This window comes from Scyliorhinus torazame, chromosome 5 (assembly GCF_047496885.1).
Source record: "Scyliorhinus torazame isolate Kashiwa2021f chromosome 5, sScyTor2.1, whole genome shotgun sequence".
Lineage (NCBI taxonomy): Eukaryota > Metazoa > Chordata > Chondrichthyes > Carcharhiniformes > Scyliorhinidae > Scyliorhinus > Scyliorhinus torazame.
In genome coordinates, this window is record NC_092711.1 from 146,537,522 (window position 1) to 146,552,368 (window position 14,847).

Below are 14,847 nucleotides of genomic sequence, written 5' to 3' on the forward strand. Positions count from 1 at the left end.
TGATTGACAGACTCATGGTCACGGTTTCCTGTCCTGGACACAGTGACCATCACAAATAGGAGCTGCAGTCAGCCATATGGCCCACTGAACTTGCTCAACCCTGTAATGAGCCCAATGGCCGATATACCTCAGCACCATTTCCCCACACTATCCCCAATATCCCTTGGTGACTTCAACATCTCAAAACCTATCAATCTCGATCTGGAAAATACTTGATGACTGAGGCTCCACAGTCCTCTGGAGTAGAGAATTCCAAAGCTTCACCACATCCTCAAGTGAAGAATTCACTCCTCATCTTAACTTTCAGTCCATTTTCTTACCTGTTCCCCGTGACCCTCAACTCCCTCATCAATCAGAAATCTATCTACTATCACGGCGCCGAGGACCCAGGTTCGATCCGTGTGGAGTTTGCACAAACTCCCCGTGCCTGCGTGGGTCTCATCCCCACAACCCAAAAATGTGCAGGGTAAGTGGATTGGCCATACTAAATTGGCCCTTAATTGGAAAAAACATGAATTGGGTACTTTAAATTTTAAAAAAGATGTTTGGGGGAGGGGGGGGGGGGGAGGGGAGGGGGAGAGGGGGAGAGAAGTCACAATCAAATCCAACTTCTAGCCACATGCACTTTCTGTCATGTTGGGGTCAATGTCCACCCCCTCACTTTTCAGCCCAGTCCCAGGAGGTTGAAGACTGGGCTCCGGAAAAGTAATGATGGCCGCAGCTCCCACAATCCCCCCCCCCCCCGCCCCGTGCTGAAGAAACTGCTCTATCCACCGCACACGCGAGCGGGTGACCGGAACTGAGAGAGGCCCTCAATTGACAAAAAAGACTGGGCACTTTAAATTCAAAAAAATAATTCTGTCTAATTCATCCTTGAATATATTCAATGACCCCCAGACTCCATTGGTTCCTGTGGGAAAATAATTCCAGAGATTAACAACCCTCTGAGGGGAGAGATGACTGGAAATATATAACGTAGATACTGTACAATGTTACAAAACTAGAAATAATAATAAATGTACTATATCGAACCATAAATAATATCTAATCTATGCCATTTACCAACACTGGACATTTCTCTGTCTGATATTAATTTACTGTTCCCCTAATGGTCAGCCATCTCTGAGGAAACCAGCCCTTTAATTGTGAACATGAGGAAAGAGACTGTCCTTTTAGCCAGACAAATAAATGTGTCAAGCTGAGGGAGCAAATGATGTAAATGTCTTTAAGAGAGAGAGAGACCGGAGCCAACCTTTGCAGAGTCTGCACCCTCCCTGGATTCACTTCCTTTCCCTTCAGTTGCTGCAAGTGACCAATTGAAGGTCAGAATGAGTAAAGAAATGGAAAGGGGGAGTAAAGAAAGTGTTTTACTCACAGATGTTGGAGACAGGAGGAAGGTTCAGTCTGTGTGAAGCTCAGTGGCCATTCACACAAAATCCGCGCTCTGATTTGCTGAAGGACCAGAATCCTTCCGGTCCTCCCAGTTCCTCATTGGCGAACACCTGAGCAGGAAGGTCAGAGGGTGGGCTCTCCTCTGCAATGCGCAGTTCCCCGTCTCTCTTGGACATGCGCAGGTGGAGATGGAGATCACCGAGCGGCTTCTCGCTCTGGCCGGAAGCGTCAGCCGGTTGCCTGGAAACCTTGTCTGCTGATGTGCAGGAGGTAGGGAAAACAATGATTGGGGGCGAGGCTCTCGTCTGCGCCCGCCGGGCCTGCGCACTGGAACCCGGAAACGTCACCGCGGAGCAGTGATTCAGGCAAGGCTCCATGCGACGTCACAATGACTCAGAGGGGCGTTCCCAGCACACAGTCTCCCATTGGGAGCAATATCTCTGGTCACAGAAACAAAATACTGCGGATTGGATAACAGCTCAGCGTAGGGCGGTCAAATCCCCGTCCAAGTCCGCCCCCTCATTGTCTCCATGAGGGGCATTGGCCAATAGGAACCTGTGGAGGACCGGACAGGCGCTGATCGTCCAGCCAATCAGAGTTTGGGGCCTGTGTCACTGGCTGCACGGAGTTTCCTTCACTGTCTGCCCAGCAAAGCTGCTCTTCCTCCAGCTTCACACAGACTGAAATTTCCTCTAACCCCTGTAAGTAACTCTTTTATTGTCGTCACAATTATCAACACAGACCCATTTACAAGGCTCCAGGCCTCATTACACTTCACATTAACGATTAAACAGTCACTGAACACGAAACAGCTGCAAGGCACAAGGCCCAATTATATTTCACAGTAACGTTGTAACAGTCACTGATCACAACCAGCCGCAAGGCACAGGCCCTACGTATAGTTCAGGTAACAATCAAACAGTCACATAACACGAACAGTCGTGAGGCACAAGGCCACGAAACCAAACGACCGTTCCAAAAGCAAGAAGGAACAGGAAACCACAAAACACAAGTACATCGAGGCAACGACCCCTGAACACATACACAAGCAGTCGCGAGGCACAAGGCCCCGAAACCAAACGACCACTCCAAAAGAAACAAAGAAGAAAAGAAAAGAAACAAAACCCAAAAGTACGACACAGGCACATTTCAAGGTAACGACTCTAAACACATAAGACAAGCAGTCGCGCGGCACAAGGCCCCGATACAATACGGCCGCTCCAGTTACAATACGGCCGCTCCAGTTACAAATATGACCCACAGGGCCTCGATTCATTTTAACAGTATCATATCAAAAACCCAATCACCAGGCCTTAATTCACCCCAGAAAAGATTTAACAGGATAGAATCCATCACCAAACACTAATCCCCGCTCACCCACCCCCGTTCACCCAGCCCTGCAGCCGACACCCCGGGGGAAAGGCCCCTCCTCGCTAAGAGCACAGACCTCCGGAGAGCCAGACCCGGGCGCGGCGGAGGAGAGAGGGTTCCCCCCTCCTGGACCCCGCCCAAAGGCACGGGACCATTCGGAGGGAGAGCAGTTTTGCACCAACTAGCATTCCACCACAATTTCTAAATACCATTTCAGGGAGACCCGAAATGAGTTAAATGTCATAGGCTGCTAAATAAAACGAAAGCAAAGAAAACAAGAAAACAAATCCCTTAGCACACATAGAAAAGTCTATAAAAAGAGTCCATTAATTTTGCACGTTCCACTTCATGACCCCGGCACTCCAGCCGGAATTTCACAAGGAACAACATGTCCTCAAAGTCCTCCAATGGCAGCGGCCAGAGTCGCTCCAATGTTGGTAACAGTCGACAACGGGGAAGAAAGTCCCAGAGTCAGTCCCAACCACCCACAGGGCGTCCAGGGGGGCCGAACCCCCGGAGACCCCAGGAACGGCAGCAACCCACCCCGGGCTGCAGGCCGCGGGCCGCCCATCGGGTATCCATTCCCAGTTCCGACCCGCCGCTTCCAGCAGCCTATCCAGCTGCCATCCTTCCTCCATTCCTTCGTCCTCCATTGGGCGAACTCAAAACCGCCGACAGCAAACCTCGCAGTCCGAAGCAGCGTCTCCGCAGCTCAACCACTGACTTGAAACACGACTGGTCGCAGTACTCCGAAACCGGTCTTCTCCCCTTCCCTCGGGGACCAGTAGCAATGGGCGCCGAGTTGCTGTTTCACCCCATCCAGGAAGCTCCCAGAGGCGGCCTGCCTTTTGAATCGGCCCGGGGGCGGACACCAAGCTCGCACACAACCGCCCAAGCCTCCTCCACTTTTCACCCCAGGAGTTTGGACAGTGTCGGCCGTAGCTCCCACAATCCCCCGCGCTGGGGAACCTGCTCTATCCGCCGCACGGGCGGGTGATCAGGTACTGCGCATGTCCAAGGGTGAGGGGAAGCTGCGCATGTGTGGAGGAAAGCCCTGCCCTTCCTGTGAGGTGTTGGCTAATGGATAGAGTTAGGACCGGAAGGACGCTAGTCCTCCAATCAGCGCGGGCTTTATGTGAAAGGAGATTGGGCTTCACACAGACTGAAACGTCCTCCTGTCTCCAACCTCTGTAAGTAAAACACTTTCTTTTCTCCCCATTAAATTTATGTTCTCATTCTCACATTCACATGGTGACTTGTTTAAATCCTCAGGCCCAGAAGAGAGTTTCCCAGGCTGCTGTGGGCCGCAAGAGAGGAGAATAATTTTCAAATCTCTGGTCACAGGAGCAGTGCCAGATGACGAGACAGATAATGTGGTTCCATTATTCAAGAAGAGAAGTAGAGAAAATCCAGGCGATTACAGACCAGTGAGTTTAACGTGAGTGGTCAGGAAATAAATATTCTGAGGGACAGAATTAATCTCTTGCGGAGGCAAGAATTAATCAAGGATAGTCAGCATGGCTTTGTCAAAGGGAGATTATGTCTTATAAAGACCGACCCAAACAAAGGCTGTAACAGGTTTCTGAGCAGCAGTAGCAGTGCCTCTGGTTCTGCACCAGAACAAGGAGATGGAGCAGAGGCTGTGGACAGGGCACATTCTGCACAATGTCCTCTGCCAATTTGGAGACTTGAAGTCAGACCTCTACATGCTGCTTTTTAAAAAATATATATATTTTATTTAAGTTTTTCGATCAAACAAAAATTTCCCATTTTACAACTTTGTAATAATATATACATTGATCGTTTTTTAAATAAATAATATGCTGACTAACGGCAAATGCCAACAACAAAATAAGAAACAACAGAAATAATAACTAAAATAGTAACTTTGTGAAATCAAATATAAATAACTAATATATAAACACACACATAAAACCCCTGAAGACCGAAATGAGCCCCCCCCCCCCCCCCGGGCTACTGCTGCTGCCTTTCCTATTTTCCCTTATCGCTCTGCGAGATAGTCGAGGAACGGTTGCCACCGCCCGGTGAACCCCTGAGCCGAACCTCAATGCATATTTTATCCGTTCCAGTTTTATAAACCCTGCCATGTCATTGATCCAGGCCTCCACACCCGGGGGCTTTGCTTCTTTCCACATAAGTAGAATCCTTCGCCGGGCTACTAGGGACGCAAAGGTCAACACGTCGGCCTCTCTCGCCTCCTGCACTCCCGGCTCATCTGCAACCCCAAATATAGCCAACCCCCAGCTTGGTTTGACCCGGACCCCCACCACCTTCGAGATCATTTTTGCCACACCCACCCAGAACCCATGCAATACCGGACATGACCAAAACATGTGGGTGTGGTTCGCTGGGCTTCCCGCGCATCTCCCGCACCTATCTTCCACTCCAAAAAACCTACTCAGCCTTGCTGCCGTCATATGCGCCCTGTGTAGAACCTTGAATTGTATCAGGCTGAGCCTGGCACACAAGGACGAAGAGTTTACCCTACTTAGGCATCTGCCCACAGCCCCTCCTCAATCTCTTCCCCCAGCTCCTCCTCCCATTTTCCCTTCAGCTCCTCTACCATCATCTCCCCCTCGTCTCTCATTTCCCTATATATATCTGACACCCTACCATCACCCACCCATGCCCCCTTCTACATGCTGCTTGACAGTGAAGGGGACTGACTGTCTGTCAAGCCAGCCAATCCACTCAGCCTCTCAATGTACACCCTCATCAGTGCCTCTTAAAATCCTCATCTGAGTCCACCCATAGCTGAACCCATCTCTGATCTCACCATCCAATGAACTGGCAAGCAAACTATATTTCACCCTGACCTGGATCCAGTTCCAGTGTTTCACCACAGCTGATCCCAACTCTATCGTGGCTGCTAAGTTTGTGCAGTGTCGTATCTGAGCTGGTGGCAGAGAGGGACAGATCAAATGGCTATGTGTCTTCATGAAGTGCTAAGCTGTTGCATTCTCTTTTCATCTTTGACCTGCTGTGGCTGAGCAGGCAGCATTTTCACGATGGGCCGAAGGGCATCTTTCTGTGCTGTAAAACTCTATGACTCTTAGGTTTTGGGTCTCTGAAAGCAGGAAATGAGAAGGAGAAAGTTGGTTTGAAGGAAGACGGTGGGGGGTTGGAAAGGAAGAGATCTATGGTCTACATTGTGTGGAGTTTGCTCATTCTCCCCGTGTCTGCGTGGGTTTCCTCCGGGTGCTCCAGTTTCCTCCCACAGCCTAAAGATGTGCAGGATAGGTGGATTGGCCATGAACAATTGCCACTTAGTGTCCAAAAGGTAGGTGGGTTAAAGGGGATAGAGAGGGGGAGTGGACCTGGGTAGTATGCTCTATCGGAGGGTCGGTGCAGAAGGATTCTGTGGATTCTATTTCATTTAAATTTTCCGAGGAGATGACTAGGTGTGTAGTTGAGGGGCGTGCAGTTGATAATATCTTTTGTCACATGTAGGCTTACATTAACACTGCAATGAAGTTACTGTGAAAATCCCCCAGTCGCCGCATTCCGGTGCCTGTTTGGGTACATGAAAATGAAAATCGCTTATTGTCACAAGTAGGCTTCAAATGAAGTTACTGTGAAAAGACCCTAGTCGCCACATTCCGGCGCCTGTTCGGGGGGGCTGGTACGGGAATTGAACCGTGCTGCTGGCCTTCCTTGGTCTGCTTTAAAAGCCAGCTCTTCAGCCCTGTGATAAACCAGCCCCTGTATGTACATGGAGGGAGAATTCAGAATGTCCAATTCACCGAACAAGCACGTTTTTCGGGACTTGTGGGAGGAACCCTGAGCACCCGGAAGAAACCCACACAGACACGGAGAGAACGTGCAGAGTCCAGACAGACAGTGACCCAAGCCGGGAATCGAACCTGGAATCATGGAACTACGGAGCAACAGTGCGACCCACTGTGAAAAAAATGAAATGAAAATCGCTTATTGTCACAAGTAGGCTTCAAATGAAGTTACTGGTTAAAGCCCCTAGGCGCCACATACCGGCGCCTGTTCGGGGAGGCTGTTACGGGAATTGAACTGTGCTGCTGGCCTGCTTTCAAAGCCAGCGATTTAGCCCTGTGCTAAACAGCATCTAAATGTGCCGCCCACATGTAGCCCATATAGACTTTAGTAAGACTTGTGACAAGGTCTCACATGGGGGACTGGCCAAGATGGGCTCCATGCAAATTGACACCAAAATTGGCTTCCTGGCAGCAGGCAGAGGGAGATGGTCAAAGATTGTCTTTGTGACTGGAAGCCTGTGTCCAATGGTGTTCCACTGCGATCGGTGTTGGGTTCCATGTTGTTCGGACGTACATCAATGATCTGGATGTGAATGTTGGAGATATGATAGGATGGCAGATGACACAAAAATTGGGGGGGTGGGAAATGGTGAGGAACGCCTCAGATTACAGGATGATATGGACGGGCTGGTTAGATGGCAGAACAGTGGCAAATTGAATTTAATCTTGAAAAGTGCAACAGGTCAAATTTGAGTAATCTCTCCTAACTCAGCAACTGGAGCTGTGTATATAGTTAATGTTAAATAAAATAAGTTAAGTTTTGTTTTCTCTACAACTCGGTGTTATACTCTTCATTGTATATTATTAAATACCCATATCCCCACACTCTCCTGCCACTCAACCAATTTCCTAACCGTGTCAATAATTTGCCCTCAACTCCGAGGGCTTCCACCTTAGCTAACTGTCTTTTGTGTGGGACTTTATCAAATGCGTTCTGGGAGTCCATATAAATGACATCCATAGACATTCCCCTGTCCCCTACCTGAGTCACTTCCTCAGAAAATTCAGTAAAATAAGTCAAGCTGGCTGTCCCTGATCGAACAAAGTTTTTCAAAGTGTTCAGTTACCCCACCCCTAATTATACATTCCAACAGTTTCCCCACCATAGATGTTCATAACAATAATCTTTATTAGTCTCAAACGTAGGCTTACATTAATACTGAGGGACTGAATTCAGATTGTCCGATTCACCTAACAGCACATCTTTTGGGACTTGTGGGAGCACCAGGATAAAACCTATGCAGACACGGCGGAGAACGTGCAGACTCCACACTTAGTGACCCAAGGCGGGAATCGAACTTGGGTTGCTGCCGCTATGTAGCAACAGTGCTAACCATTGTGCTACCATGTTGTGTTTGGCTAACTGGTCTGTAATTCCCTGTTTTTCCCCTTTCACCCTTCTTAAAAAGTGAATCCCTTCCCACAATAAGAGCAGGTGAATGGCCTCTCCCCAGTGTGAACTCGCTGGTGTATCCGTACTTCAAAAAGTGCAATTTTCCAACCCAGAGGGACTATTCCTGAATCTAGGGATTCTAGCTAGAGCATCTACAATGTCCTCCCCGACTTCCTTTAACACCCTCGATGGAAACCGTCAGGTCCTGGGGATTCGTCACTCTTTAGTTCCATTAGTTTCCTAGTTAGTGATGGTATAGTTATGTTAATTGTATTAAGTCCTTGTTCTCTATCGACTATTAATTTCTGGCAAGTTATCCGCCTTTTCAACTGTAAATACTGAGGCAGAGTAATTGTTCAGCGTGTCTGCCATTCCCCCATTATCACTGACAATATCTCCATTTTCAGCTTTTACTGGGCCTACATTGCTCTTCACCACCCGCTTTCCCTTTATATAACTAAACATTTCTTCTTATTGATATTGATGTCCCTTGCAAGTTTCCTTTCATAATCCCTTCTAGTCGCTCTTACAAGCTGCTTTGTGACCCTTTGCTGGTCCTTGTACCTATCCCATTCGCCCAGATCTGTACCATGTCTTGTATTTTTGTGCGCCCTCTCTTTTAGTTTTAAGCTGTCCCTAATCTCTTTATTTGTCCGTGGCTGTTTTTTTTTTGTGAAGTGGAGCCTTTTCCTCTCGGGGGGATATACTTGCTCTGTATCTCGTTAAATGTTTCTTTAAATATTCTCCACTGATCCTCAGTTGTTTGACCCATTAACAGATCTCCCCAGTTTACCGTGGACAGTCTCTGTCTCATCCCGTTAACGTCAGCCTTACCCAAGTCTAAAATTCTACTGTCTGTAACGTGCTTTTCACTTTAAAACACTACACTGAATTCAATCATGTTGTGATCACTATTTGATAAATGTTCGTGCACAGTTAGGCTACTAATTAAATTGGGCTCCTTACTCATAACTAAATCTAATATTGCCTGTCCCCTTGTTACATCTGGAACATATTGCTGCAGGAAACTATCCCGGACACATTCCAGAAATTCACTCCCTTTCTGACAGTTGCTTGTCTGCCCCTCCCAATCTGTGTGTTAGTTATAATCCCCCATTAATACTACTCTGCCTTTGCTACACACTCGCCTAATTTCTGCCTTTATACAATCTAGCACCTCAGAACTGCCACTAGACGGTCGATACACAACACCCATTACAGTTTTAGATTTTTTTGTTCCTCAGTTCCACCCATATGGGGTGGGATTCTCCATCCCGTTGGCCAATGGGGTTTCCCATTATGGGCACCCCCATGCCATTGGGAAATCGGCGGGCGTGAGCGCGCTGCCGGCGAAGCAGAGGATCCCGACGACGGAGAATCCAGCCCATGGTCTCCGCTGGATGCTTCCCCCTCATTATCCTCCCTCACCATTAAGGTGATAGTATTTCTAATCAGTAAGGCTACTTCACCCCCTCTGCCATATTCTCTGTCCCTCCTGTAAACTTTATAACTGGTATATTTCGTACCCAGTCCAGACCGTCCTGCTACTTGTTTTTGGAACTGTATTGAGTTCTCCTGAGGCCTCCCCCTCCCCCACCATTTGTTAGTTTAAAGTCTTTGTGACTTCCCTATTTATCCTTTCCGTGAGGACACTGGTCCCAGATCGGTTCAGGTGGAGACCGTCCCAACGGTACAGGTCCCTCCTGTCCCAATACTGATGCCAGTGCCCCATGAAATGGAACCCCTCTTTCCCGCACTACTCCTTTAGCCATGTGTTTACTTCCCTAATTTTTATCATTCCTACACCAAATTACATGTGGCTCGGGGAATAATCCAGAGATTATAACCCTTGAGGACCTGTTCTTTTAATTTTGTTCCTAGTTCCTGATATTCCCCAAACAGATCCTCTTTCCGAGTCTTGCCGATGTTGTTTGTCCCAACGTGAACCCCAACAACTGGATCCTCCCCCTCCCTCTCCAATAGCCTTTCAAGCCAGTTAGAGATGCCCCTCACCCTGGCACCGGGCAGGCAACATACCATGTGGGACTCTCGGCCCTGTTTCCAAAGGATGTTATCAGTTCCCGTAATTATAGAAACCCCGACAACGACCACTTCCTCCCCCCACTTGCATGGCCTCCTGTACCAGGGTGCAGTGGTCAGCTAGCTCATCCTTCCTACAGTCACTGCTCCGATACCCTGCCCCTCCGAGTCCACTCCCTGGAGACTAGGTCTGGGGAATAGGTATTGAAGACGAGGTATTGGGGAATGAGAGGAAGGAATGTTCCATAGAAACTAGAATTATCTGTTCTGAATTTATATCCTGTACTGAGTGTTGACTTTTGTAAACTCCTTTTACAGATATTACAAGAGGAGAAATTACAGACAGAAATCTCAATTATCACGTCTCAGTCTTACAGAGTCACTCGATACCTTGGATCTGAATATCATCGGCCTTTGAATCTAGAAGGAGAAATGTTTGCCGATCTGTCGGCATCAAAAGATTTTAACCATCAGTGTGCCTGGAAAAGCACCGAGACACACACACCCGAGTGAGAGTGTTCCAGAGCGCTGACTGTGGAAAGAGCTTTTAACCAGTTACACAGCCTGAAAAAACATTGCACCATCCACAGCGGGGAGAGACCGTACACATGTTCTGTGTGTGGACAAAGCTTCCACTGATTGTCCAACCAGGAGAGACAGGAGGAGACCCAAAACATGGAGAGACCATGGAAATGTGGGGACTGTGGGAAGGGGTACAGATCTCCATCAGAGCTGGAAACTCATCGACGCAGTCACACTGGGGAGAGACCATTCACCTGCTCTCAGTGTGAGAAGGGATTCACTCAGTTATCCAGCCTCAAGAGACACCATCGAGATCACACTGGGGAGAAGCCGTTCACCTGCTCTCAGTGTGGGAAGGAATTCATTCAGTTATCCAGCCTGCAGAGACACCAGCGGGTTCAGGCTGGGGAGAGGCCGTTCACCTGCTCTAAGTGTGAGAAGAGATTCACTCAGTTATCCAGCCTGAAGAGACACCAGCGGGTTCACGCTGGGAAAAGGCCGTTCACCTGCTCTCAGTGTGGGAAGGGATTCACTCAGTTATCCAGTCTGAAGAAACATCAGCGAGTTCACACTGGGGAGAGGCCGTTCACCTGCTCTCAATGTGGGAAAGGATTCACTACTTCATCGAACCTGCTGACACACCAGCGAGTTCACACTGGAGAGAGGTCATTCAATTGCTCTCAGTGTGAGAAGGGATTCACTACTTCATCAAGCCTGCTGACACACCAGCGAGTTCACACTGGGGAGAGGCCGTTTACCTGCTCTCAGTGTGAGAAGGGATTCGCTCAGTTATCCAACCTGCGGATACATCAGCGAGTTCACACTGGGGAGAGGCCGTTCACCTGCTCTCATTGTGAGAAGAGATTCACTACTTTAAAGAGCCTGGGGATACATCAGCGACTTCACACTGGGGAGAGGCCGTTCACTTGCTCTCAGTGTGAGAAGGGATTCTCTCAGTTATCCCACCTGCAGAGACACCAGCGAGTTCACACAGGGGAGAAGGCGTTAACATGCTCTTCGTGAGAGAAGGGATTCAGATACCCATACACCCTGCGAGAGCACTAGCAAGTTCACACCTGGAAGAAGCCATTCACCTGCTCTGAGCAGGGGAGACATTCAATGATCCATCCCAACTACGGAGACACTAGCAAGTTAATTCTGGGGAGAGACCATTCATCTGCTCTCAACGTGGGGCGGGGTTTTGTGATTCATTACACCTGTTGTGACTCCAACAAGTTCACAATAAATTACAGATGTTGGCTCCGTTGTTATTGTTTCTGCTCTCACTGACATCCAGGACCGCATTTTGTTCATTCTGACATCTGGTGATGATTGGAGGGTTTCTTTCTGCTGGACTGGCCGGTCTAACACCTCTGCCTCCGGTGGGCTGACCATTTTTGAGCCTCGTTGCGATTACCTGGTTCCAAGTTTGACGAGGAGCACAGAAAGAAAAAGGTGTTTGTACGTTGGAAGATATTTAGTTCCCAAAGCAGCCACATTGCCATGAAGATGGGCTATGGTGGTTACATGGTTCTTTTGCCTAATTTATCTGTGTGTTTCTTGCAGAAGGAAACTGTCATGGTATGAGGGGCAAGTTGACTAGTAGATTGGGAAATTACAATAGTTTAGTCAGACTTCATGATCCGAGCAGGCTTGGTGGGCCGAAGGGCCTGTTCCTGTGCTGTACTGTTCTTTGTTCTTTGTTGTTCTATGTATGACGATAGACAATAGACAGGCAACCACTCGCATTTTCTTTACATAAAATATTGATTCCTTTAAGAAGCAGAAATTAAACAACAAAAGTGAAGCTATCGTGGCTAACAAGAAAAGTTAAAGATTCCATTATATCAATGGAGGAGACTCATAAAGTGGCCCAAATAGTAGTGAGCCTGGGGATTGGGAACTTGTTTAGAATTCAGCAAAGAGGACCAAGAAACTGAGAAAGAGAAAATAGAATATGAGAGCAAACTGGGGAGAACTGGAAAAGCTCCTATAGGAATGTGAACAGGAAAAGATTAGCAAAGACCAATGAGGGTCCATTCCAGACAGAGACAGGAGAGTTTATAATGGGGAATAAGGAAATGGCAGATAAACTAAACAGTGTGTGTTTGTCTTCACAGAGGAAGATATTGAAATTGCCCTAAAAACACTGGAGAACCAAGGGACCAGTGAGCACGAGGAACTGAAAGTGATTAGTCTTAGTGAAAAAGCAGTACTGGAGAAATTAATGTCGTTGAAAGTTAATAAATCCCCAAAAGCTGCTGCTCTACATCCCAGGGTGTTGAAAGAGGTGGCTGTAGAGATAGTGGATACATTGGTGATCATCTTTCAAAATTCTATAGATTCTGGAATGGTTCCTGCAGATTGGAAGGTGGTAAATGTAACCCCACTATTTAAGGAGAGAGAGAAAACTGGGAACCACAGACCCATTAGTCTGACATCAGTAGGAGGGTAAATGCTACAATCTATTATAAAGGCTGTAATACCATACGAATTAGGAGCAGGAGTCGGCCACTCGGCCCCTCGAGCCTGCTCCACCAGTTAATAAGTTCCCGGTTGACCTGATTGAAACCTCAACTCCACAGAGGCCCCTTAGAAAATAAACCTTGGGACTTCCGGTTGCGGCGATGACCAGCTAAGCCGCACGTTTCGGCGGCTCCAGCTTTGACGGACCTTCGGACTCTTTTAAGAGCCCCAACGGGAAATTTTTTGCGACGAAACCCGGTGTGGGGTGAAGCAGCAGGGAGTCGTCGTCCCCACCCCCCCCCGCCCCCCCCCCCCGCAGTGTGAAGAAAAAGATCGGCGGCGGCGGCTAGATCACGGAGGATCCTCGAGGGCAGCGGCAGAGGAAAGAAAGGAACAAGATGGCGTCGGAAGGAGCCCAGGCGACATGGGGACCGGACCAGGATGAATTTTTAAGACGGTGTGTGGAGCTGCTAAAAAAGGAGGTGCTGGCCCCGATGATACAAGCAATCGAGGGGCTTAAAGAGACACGAAAGGCCCAGGAGATAGAGCTCCGTGTGGCGGAGCAGAAGGTAACTGACAATGAGGACGAGATCCTGGGCCTAGCGATCAAAATGTAGACGCACGAGGCGCTTCATAAGAAGTGCATCGAAAGAATTGAAGTCCTGGAAAATAGATCAAGGAGAAAGAACCGCCGTATCCTGGGTCTCCCTGAGAGAGTGGAAGGAGCTGACGGCGGGGCTTATGCGAGCACGATGCTACGTTCGCTAATCGGAGCTGAGGCCCCCTCGGGCCCCTTGGAAGTGGAAGGGGCCCACCGGGTCCCTGCGAGGAGACCAAAGGCTGGAGAACCACCTAGGGCGATGGTCGTGCGATTTCACCGCTTCAATGACAGAGAGGTTGTTTTGAGATGGGCCAAGAAGGTACGAAGTAGCAGATGGGAGAATGCGGTGATACGAGTGTATCAGGACTGGAGCGCGGAGGTGGCGAGAAGGAGGGCGAGTTTCAATCGAGCCAAGGAGGTGCTGCATAAGAAGAAAGTAAAGTTTGGGATGTTGCAGCCGGCGCGATTATGGGTCACGCACCAGGATAGACATTACTACTTTGAAACGTCGGAAGAAGCATGGACCTTCATTCAAAAAGAGAAACTGGACCTGAACTGAGGGACTGATGTTGGAGGGGAAATGACAATGCTGATGTATAGAGGTGTAAATTGGGGAGGGGGGGACACTGAGAAATGTAGGTGCCGGTGGGAGGAAAAAGAGACACAGGCGGGGGATGGGGAATGGGAACAGGGCTGTAGGGGGAGCTGCGCCATGGGGGGCGGGATGGTTCTAGAAAGCGCGGGGTTTCTTTTTCATTTCCCGCGCCAGAGAGATGATGGCGGGAAGATAGGCGCAAGAAGGAAGGGAGTTCCTCACACGGTGGGGTCAAGGAGAGCGGGAGAAGCCGGGGTCAGTTGAAGTCAGCTGACTTTCGGAAGCAATATGGGGGGAGTAACCATGCTAGATGGGGATCTAGCGGTGGGGGGGGGGGGGAGGGGGAGGGGGGGACAACTGGGTTGCTGCTGCTGAGATCGAAAGGGAGCTGGTAAGAGAAAAGGTGGTCGAGGCGGGAATGCGCTGCCTGAGGGACGGGTGGGTGCACGGGACCGGGACGTGGGACTGGCCCAGAGAGGATGATTGCTAGTCGACAGGGGAGGGGGGCGGGCAGCCTCCCAGTGCGGCTGATCACGTGGAACGTGAGAGGCCTAAATGGGCCGATTAAGAGGCCCGAGTGTTCGCGCACTTAAAAGGACTGAAGGCAGACGTGGCCATGCTTCAAGAGACGCATCTGAAGGTGGCGGACCAGGTTAGG

General features: G+C 49.0%; 2 protein-coding genes across 7 annotated transcripts in view; both read left to right on the forward strand.

Annotated features, from left to right (window-relative positions):
• The window catches only part of LOC140421968 (uncharacterized), a 73,702-nt gene that overhangs the window by 45,784 nt on the left and 13,071 nt on the right, over positions 1-14,847 (forward strand). The gene's annotated exons all lie outside the window — the stretch shown is intronic.
• On the forward strand, positions 1,555-11,791 carry LOC140421947 (uncharacterized). 6 transcript variants are annotated; one of them, XM_072506937.1, is made up of 3 exons: positions 1,555-2,093; positions 4,036-4,201; positions 10,324-11,791. In XM_072506937.1, exon 3 carries the CDS (start codon positions 10,681-10,683, stop codon positions 11,548-11,550), a length of 870 nt encoding a protein of 289 aa, XP_072363038.1. In that variant the 5' UTR covers positions 1,555-2,093; positions 4,036-4,201; positions 10,324-10,680; the 3' UTR covers positions 11,551-11,791. The 6 variants fall into 6 exon arrangements, with proteins under 6 accessions (XP_072363038.1, XP_072363041.1, XP_072363040.1 ...); XM_072506940.1 differs by having other exon boundaries at positions 4,036-4,190; XM_072506939.1 differs by having other exon boundaries at positions 4,036-4,176.

Bases quoted from the DNA above. Each gene is read 5' to 3' on its own strand.
- LOC140421947 (XM_072506937.1), top strand. From the start codon at position 10,681: ATGGAGAGACCATGGAAATGTGGGGACTGTGGGAAGGGGTACAGATCT.